The sequence below is a fragment of the Tachysurus vachellii genome, chromosome 19, assembly GCF_030014155.1.
Source record: "Tachysurus vachellii isolate PV-2020 chromosome 19, HZAU_Pvac_v1, whole genome shotgun sequence".
NCBI classification, from domain to species: domain Eukaryota; kingdom Metazoa; phylum Chordata; class Actinopteri; order Siluriformes; family Bagridae; genus Tachysurus; species Tachysurus vachellii.
In genome coordinates this window covers 20,634,068-20,642,966 of record NC_083478.1, presented here as the reverse complement: position 1 = coordinate 20,642,966, position 8,899 = coordinate 20,634,068, and the positions used below count along the sequence as shown (strand labels likewise).

General features: G+C 42.9%; 1 protein-coding gene across 1 annotated transcript in view; it reads left to right on the top strand.

Annotated features, from left to right (window-relative positions):
- The window catches only part of ctnnbl1 (catenin, beta like 1), a 28,185-nt gene extending 21,543 nt beyond the window's left edge, over positions 1–6,642 (top strand). The window contains exons 15-16 of the mRNA XM_060894417.1: positions 110–182; positions 6,301–6,642. Of these exons, the coding sequence (XP_060750400.1) occupies positions 110–182; positions 6,301–6,389 (162 nt within the window). The 3' untranslated portion in view covers positions 6,390–6,642. The remainder of the gene's footprint in view (positions 1–109; positions 183–6,300) is intronic.
- Positions 6,643–8,899: the final 2,257 nt, after the last annotated feature.

The following is an 8,899-nucleotide window of genomic DNA, read 5'->3' as shown; positions in this document are numbered from 1 at the left end:
CTGTCAGAACTGCTGCTGCACCTTCTGACCAATCAGAATCCAGAACTCAAGCGCACTCTGGTTAAGTCTGTCTTATTATTCAGTGCATGTCTCATTAATATTTTCACAGCTGCAGCAGAGAATACATCAAATCCTGAACCTGAGGGGCGGCTCGGTTAAGATGGTGCGGCACATCATGAGAGGTGAGTTAGTGTCGATCAGCATCCTCTTCACTCCTCAGCATTGGTGATCCTTGATCTCTGGTCAGGGTCAGTCCTCACTGCACGTTTTTGTGTCGTCCTGATTCACACACAAGCCTCACAGCTGGTCACGATTCAGCATGAATCAGATACTGCGAATAATCACAGCAGTCGTGCCATTTCAAGTAATTAAGCCCCCCATTTGAGCACGTGTCCTCAGAAGCCCTGATCTTTCTGCAGCGAGCGCTCAGACAGGCTGGTCATAAATGATTAATCACACCACAAAGCTCACATCTGGGTGTTTTGACTCGGCAGAGAAGGCCAGCTAAATGTCCCCGTCTTTCCCGCTACGAATACGAGCCGTCTCATTAGCATAAACTCCGAGCACCTTTTGAAGTGAACTGCATTATTCATTAATACCCCAGAAATATTTTTTTAAGGCAAATTTTAAACCACAGACCATCAGTTTCCATATTCAGTTGCACGTGTTATACGACAGAGTAATTTTTTTCGCTTCATTTTTGCTCATGTATATAAACTGGACTGAACAGCATGAACAGTCTTCAAATATTTGGAGTTTCCAGATAAGTTCCTGAATTCTTGTCACATAATTACTTAAGTTTCTTAATGTGTAAGATGTGACTGTGCCAAACGTCACACCTCTGTTATGTAACGTCCCAAATACTGTAGGTCACAGCACAAATTAGACCTTTTGGAACCAGGTTTGGACCGTAAGAGTCTCAGGTTTGGACCGTAAGGGTCTCGGCCCGTTTTGCACCGTATGTTGTTCTGAGCCCATTTTTGAACATTGTCTGGTTGCAGCCTGTTTCGGACCATAAGTTTTGTCTCTGCCTGTTTTGTATTCTAGGTCTGAGCTTTAGACCGTAGGCTGTTCTGGGCCCTTTAGTTCTGGTTCCTGTTCTAGTCTGGTCTGATGTTTGCAGTTAGATTCACCTTAATGTTTTTTTCAGACCGGGGTCCATTCTGGGTACAGAATGCTGTGGTGCTGTGACTCACCTGGTACCAGTCAAATGGGAGTCATACCCGTCAACGTTCGACATCAGATTAGACCGTACCTTTGAATCTTAACACTTTAAAGTGTATTTTCACGTTTCCTCCCGTCATCAAACCCGGCAAACGGAGAGAGGGATTAAAAAACAAAAACGATCCTCAACTTTAAGCTCAGAATTCTATCATTTTATTTTGACCTTGTCCGTTAGTGACGGAAGCCACGATGGATTAAAACATGTCCTTTATATTATACACCTTCATTGTCTTTGTACCGTCGGTAGATTCCAGATCTACTAATATTTTTTTTTAAAGGTGCAATTTTTATAAAACTGTCAAGAACATTTTAATAAACACTCTTTAGTGAATGCAAAAGGCATCTCTTTTTCCTCCCTTTCTTTCGGGGAGCAGCTTGCGTGTGGGAGGCTCGCCGTGGAATCGCTGCCACCTCTGTGATAAATTGAAATTTTCTGCTGCGGGTTTGTAGCAGCTGTGGCCTTGAGCAGGCCTGTGGAGAGAAAGCACTGCCAGGACCACACAGCACAGAGGTACCGTAGAGCAGCGGTACTGCTGGCACTTTGCCCTCACTGTCGAGTTAAGAGTAGCAGCAGGGTGCATTTATAGTCAATGGTATACTTCAACCAAATGTGCTAACAGTGAAAGGAAGTCATTAAAGGACAATTAGTGTTGCTCTGATTCGGGCAGGCTAAAAGGAAACAGGGTCATAGTGGAGTTTCTTATTCGTATGTATTCAGTCGTCAGACGTTTTTAACCTGAAGTGACTCTCAAGCTGATGGAACACGACGCAAGCGCACAACCAAGTAATTAAGGGTTAAAAGCCTTTGCTGAAGGTTCACAGATTTTCTGTCTGTCCTAAAACTGATTTCTGATCATTAGCACACACAAAAAAATAGTATTAAAGCCACAGGTTCTGGTAAATGTGTGAAAGAAAGCCACTGGTTTAACTGGTTTAACCCACATTTCAGTTATAAATACTGAAAACTCTCACAAAGATGCATTTCCTTTGAGCGCTTAAGGGTTAAGATACACTCTTAAGGGTTCTTCAGTTGTCCTTCTGGAGAAGTCTCAAAGGGTCTATGTACAGTAGCAGTATGTCCTCAACAGAAAGGGTTCAAATATAATACAATTCAGAAGCTAATGACCCCTTAACTGACCAGTAAAACCTAAAGAACCCTTGAAGAAACCTTTCATTTTCTAAAAGAGTCTGATGGTGCTTCTGGTTCTCCAGTTGACATTCCATGCAAAGATTCCACAGTCCATTTCACGATTCCATGGTTCCTTATTCCACTTACAGATTCATAGCAAGGTTCCATTTGATGGTCATGTCATCGGTTCAGTTCAGCTGTTCCCTACTATACCAAAGTTCCTTTTGACAAAGGCTTCATACCAAATGTGTATTTGATGGTTCCTGTGGAAATCTTCCAGGGTTTCACACCAAGGGTCCTTTTGACGGTTCTCCACAAGGTTCCATGTGATGGTTCCAGTGGAAATCTTCCAGGGTTTCACACCAAGGGTCCTTTTGACGGTTCTCCACAAGGTTCCATGTGATAGTTCCATACTGAGGATACCGAGGCTTTTTGTTTGTTCCTCTGTTATGAGTGCTGATTGCAGGCGCACTATTCCTCTGGTCAGCATGCTGTCAGTGTGATTGGGTTTTTCTTTTTTCTTTTTTTTTTTCTTCCCAGGCAGGATTTCATCAAGCAGCATGTCGTGGGTCAAGTGTGCAGCTCCAGCCACTGACCCATCAAATACACCCGCTGATTTATTTTTTTCCTTTCTTTCTCCTTTTGTTCCATCGTCTGCTGTCTCTGGCTCTGATCCTGTTCACACGCTGCTCGATCCCTGAGCTTCTCTTCTACTAAGTGTTCTAGATGATTGAGATTCCAGTCTGAGCTTTGTTAATGTACAGTTGTGCTCAAGTTCGCAAATCTTGGGAGAATTTGCAAGATGTCTACCTTTATTTAAAAAAAAAAAAAAGAGTGAGAAGGCAAAACTAACTTATTCTATTTCTTATAGGACTCGAGTTAATATGGGGTTTTGCCCCCTTTAGCATCAATGTTAGTATGCAGTCTTCTGTAATAATTGTGCATGAGCTCCGTAATTCTCTCAGGTGGTAGAGCTGCCCATTCTTCTTGGCAAAAGTTTTTTGGTTGTCTTGCACAAACTACACATTTGAGATCTTCCCAAAGTGGCTCAGTGATCTTGAGGTCAGGAGACTGTGACGACCTCCAGAACCTTCACTTCACTTTTCCTGCTTTTTCCATCGGAGGTTCAACCTTGCCTTTTGCTTCGTTGGAACATCCGAGATCGTCTCGCGCGCAGCTTTCGTGTTGAAGAATGCAAATTGTCTGCCAGCATTTGCGCTCACACGGTCCCAAACCATCAGAGATCCACCACCATGCTTTACAGTGAGGATGGTGTACTTTTCACAGCAGGAATTGTTGACTTCTCTCCAAACAAACATAGTGTTTACGGTTGTGGTCTCATCGCTCCACATGACGCTGCTCCAGAAGCTGAGAGTTCTGTCTGGTGTACTGAAGAAGGGTCTTATTGTGGCATGGACACAGTAACGACTTTCTCCTGACGACTCGACCATCCAGGTCATTTGTGTTCAAGTCCCTCTTTATTGTGCTCCTTGAAACAACAACCCCTTTTTTTTTTCCCCCAGAGCAGCTTGTATTTCTCTCAAAGCTGTTTGTGGGTTTTTCTTAAAGTTAAAGTGACGTGACATATGGCTAAGTACGGTGACCCATACTCAGAATTCGTTCTCTGCATTTAACCCATCCAAAGTGCATCCAATTTAACCCATCGGTGCCTTGCTCAAGGGCACCTCAGTCGTGGTATTGCCGGCCCGAGACTCGAACCCACAACCTTAGGGTTAGGAGTCAGACACTCTAACCATTAGGCCACGACTTCCCCCGCTTTGTATCCTGAACAATTCTTCTGGCAGTAGTGGGTGAAATCTTTCTCGGTCTACCTGACCGTGGCTTAGTATCAACTTTATTTTCTGAGTTTGAATAGAACTGACTGGCATTTTTAAGTGTTGAGATCTTTTTATATCCTGCTTTATAAAGTTCCTCTACCTTTATTACGCAGGTCCATTGGCAGTTCTTTCATCTTCCCCATGGTGCAGTATCCAGCCAAGTCATTGCATCACCTCATGAGCTGAGAAACTCACTGACTATTTATGTTCAGACACTAATTACAATCACAGCGAGTCACAGGTGTGGAAACGTCCCTTTAATAGCCAGTTAAACCCTCTGTGTGTCGACCCACGTGTTTATAACGAGGCCAAACATTCATTAAGTTTTATAAAGGATTCAAACAACTACGTGATAATTAACGACTTCACGCCACCACGATCCTTAAGTTAGAAAAAAAATGATTTTGCATTATCAGTTGTTTTCCATATAAATATCAATGTTTAACAATTTCTCTCAGCGTATTGTTTTGAGCACAACTTTACATGTATATGTTCGTATATTCGCCCTAAATTAAAATGCAAGCGAGCTGAGATCGTTTAGAGTCTTTGCAGCTTTATAAAACCCAGCCAGCGCTTATTACAACAAATTTATTGTTAATCAAGTCATCAGTCCTGTTGTACTTCCTCTGTGTAATCAAATGTGTAACTAGGACAAAAGAGGAATCGCACCACGCCGTTGCTGCAGAGATTAGGAATTTAATTAGCTAGTGGTGAAGCAAAAGTCTCCGGTCTTTTCGGCTCATTTTCGAACAGATTCACAGCAGGAGGTTCGCTGCCTGGCTCGGGCTTCCTGCATCAATGAGCGAGCTCGCCCTTGATAAGAGTTTCACGTACACTGACATTCGGCTGTTCCTCACCGTGATCTGCCTGTGTAATTGTGTGTGTGTGTGTGTGTGTGTGTGTGTGTGTGTGTGTCAGAGAGACAGAATATGGGATATGTAAGTTTGCAGTACCTTTTAGCTCAAGCAGGGATTATCCTCCTCACCGCTATTTATGCCGTATGCAAATATGCATCTGATTCAAGTCGGTGTTTCTGTGAAAGAGACAGACACCGCAAGTGAGAGAGAGAGAGAGAGAGAGAGAGAGTCGTGCTCTTTAGCATGCCTGACTTTTTTCTTTTTAACTCTTACTTCTTTTTTAAGCAGGTTTGAAGCTAGTTGTGATTGGGCTAAGAGAATAATTTGTGTGTGTGTGGAGGTGTGGCCTGTCTGCCTATCAGAAGGAGGTGTGGCCTCTGTATGTCAATCACACATAGTGAAGGAGACATTTTCATACCTTAGTGTTTATATATATATATATATATATAATTTATTATTATTTTTTTTTAATCATTTAGTCCAGCAACTCCGTCCAGGGTGTATCCTGCCTTGATGCCCGATGACACCTGAGATAGGCACAGGCTCCCCGTGACCCGAGGTAGTTCGGATAAGCGGTAGAAGATGAATGAATGAATTTAGTCCAGCACTTACACCTGCATTTGTGGAAATGTGTACACACACACACACACACACACACACACACCCCTAGAAAGTGCCTTGGTGAAGGAATAAGAACAGAGAAAGCGGTAAGTGGACATTGTGCTGAGTGTGTGTCAGAGAGAACACAGCATTAATAGTGTTCAGATAGAGAAGGTGAAGTGGTGTGTGTGTGTGAGTGTGTGTGTGTGTGTGTGTTCACAGGTACAGATTTAAGTGCTGCAGCTCTTAATCGTATTTGGCCTTTTAAAGCAGAGCTCTTAGTCTCCACTCGTCCTGTCTGTGTGAAACTGCAGACTAAAGCATTTTGTGTGTGTGTGTGTGTGTGTGCACTTGTATGCACCTAAACTCTGACAGCTTGAACATAACTGTGCATATTTCAAATGATGGACTACGCCGTGCTCAGTCACTCACTGCACCGAGTGCTTTTACTCCATTTTAAATAATAAATAAATAATAAGCGTTGTACTTTCAGCCCGTGCGTCACTTTATAGTAACACACTGCTCCTATACCAAGCTCATGAAACGGCCAATTACGTGATACATCGGTGTCGCAGCACATCTCAGAGCTCGAAATCAAGCACTTCTTGTTTGGAAAACGCAGATTGTATCACATTTGTTTGGTGTTTTGCAGAATACGCAGAGAGCATCGGCGACGGCAAGAACGAGGAGTACAGGCTGAGCGAGCAGAAAAGGATTATGGAGCTTCTGGAGGACTTCTGAATCTCCAAAAAGGATCACAGATCTGACCAAAAGTGACTGATTTCTGATTTGTCTGTAAATATCCTGTTTGATCAGCTGACGTCGTGACCCACGGCTCGTGTTTCTGGCAGCACGAGTGTCACGAAGGTCGACGCCGCACCGTGTTTCTGCCGTTTATGTGCTTTTTGTACATTTTGTACACGAGTCATTTTTAAACTGAAAACTGTAAGAAGAACAAGGGACATGATGTAATTAAAATATCTTTAACATGTCAGAGTGACTAAGTGTTAATGCCTGTGTTGGTGTGATGATGTAGGCAGCCATCTTTAAACTGCGTTCGGTTCCACGTTCGATACCAAGCGATAACTAAATAAAAAAAATCCTCATGTCGCTAACACGTGACCTCGAACTGATGTGAACGGATAAGACGAGAAACCTCAAACAACTGGTGGAGTGAACAAACAAACACACACACACACACTCGTTTCACTTCACGCTTCCTGGAAATCTCCTGGTAACCTTCCTGGTCTCTGTTTCCATGGAGACTCCACAAAGTGTTTATTATTTCCAATTGATTTACTAATAATACCTTCTGTAAATGGCATCCTTAAAAATAAACTACCGTCATGTCTTTGTTAACACATTTATAAGGCCTTTGTTAGATGTAATTATTTAGAGGTATGAATTACGATGTAAACACTGTGTTGGAAATCTTTCCGGATGGTCGTCATCATCATCATCATCATCAGAAGAAGAAAAATGACCGAAGAATCAGGGTACTGAGAGCCAGATTATAATGTGGTAAAGGCTTTTATACTGATGTGTGTGTTTAAGAGGACTGTATTAGAAGCCCAAGGCTGAGAGAGGAGGAAAAACACGAGCAAGGGCAGAACTTGGTGGCCACGTGAACAGTTCCAGCTCTCACATTAAACTGAAATGTTCTTAATAGATAAAACAAACATAATCTCATCAATGTGCAGCATAAGCAGTGCTCATGATGACGCTTTATCGTGAACGTTTATGGCGTTTTGGCAGATGCCCTCATCCAGAGAGACTTTATCTCATTTTATACAACAGGGTTAAGGGCCTTGCTCTAGGGCCCAGCAGTGGCAGCTTGGTGGACTCGGGGTTCGAAATCACAACCCTCTGTTTGGTGTCCAACATCTTCACTAAGTTACCACATCCAGATATTATAAAACCAATGTTATGGAATCCCAGCTTATGTTTATCTCCAGTTCCTTCTGCGTCGTGAACCTTACGTCTGTGGAGTTCATCGCAATGACGTACGAAAAGTTTGGAATAAAGCCGTATGAAGGTGTTATAACGTTAGGAATGTATTCATAGGTCTTTATACACAGTGGCGGAGCCAGAGGATTGTCTGGGGTGGCATTGAACACCCCTGACATCTGATTACCCACCCCGGGTGCCACCCCGAATTTTTATTTGATAGCATTGGAAGTTTGATGGTCATTTCACCTATCAAAAGAAGTCTTCGTTTGACGTTTATAAATTCTAAAATAGATTACGAGAGATATATTCTACCTCTAATGAGCAATTATGGGATTCATCCATGCTCCTTGTTAGGGTAATTTGTGTCAGTCTGTGGACCCCCTAAAGTTGCCTTGGCCACCCCCAGATCACCCCACGTATAAAACTCTACTTCCGCCACTGACAGAAATGAGAAGCTCCACAATGTTACACGTAACTTTAAAAAGATAAAAAGTATTTCGTAATCATCGGCCGACGGTCATGAAGTTCAGGGTCGTGTGAGCGTCTCTGCTTCATCACTCCACCCTGAGGTTGATTCTTTTCCTCTAAAATCACAACAAAGTGTTTAAATCATTTATTTGTACAGTAACCCTGCTGTGCTGTGATGACCTACACGTTGATATTATTATTATTACCAAGCTGCATGTTTCCTAAAATAGAACTGAATAAAAAAAATCCACGTGTAAACCGCGGTGTCATGTGAACTCCCCGTTAGCAGTTAGCTCCCTAAACAATTTTGTATTACTAGTGTGTGCTCTTTTTCGTCTCGCTCTTTTGTTTCAGAAATTGCCTCCGGGCCCCTGGTGTGGCTTTAATGGTCAATAATTTGATGTTTGTCCAGCGGTAATGAGCCAGCAAGTCTCACTCCTACGCTAATGTCTAGCGTGCTGAGCTAGCGAGTTAGCCCGAATGCACAAAGCACCATCTCTATTCGTCTCTTGTTCTCTCACTGTTTATTGCTGTTTCCTTCTCTCTCTCTCTCTCTCTCTCTCTCTCTCTCTCTCTATTCCTCTTTCTCTCATTCACTCTCCCTGTTTGTTGGAGGTGAAACATTTAACAGTTAGCGCAACATCTGAACGGTTGAAGGTCACTGGCTTGTAAATGCAGCCAGATTTTTCTTAACGCTGTCTTTTGGGATCCTCTGGTAATGTGGTACTCCAGAAATCTGAGTGTGTCTGAAACATCTGACTAATCCCCACTCTACCTGGTGCAGGACGGTTTCCTGTGGGTGGAGTCACGCTCTTCGCCATATCCCTGGTTTG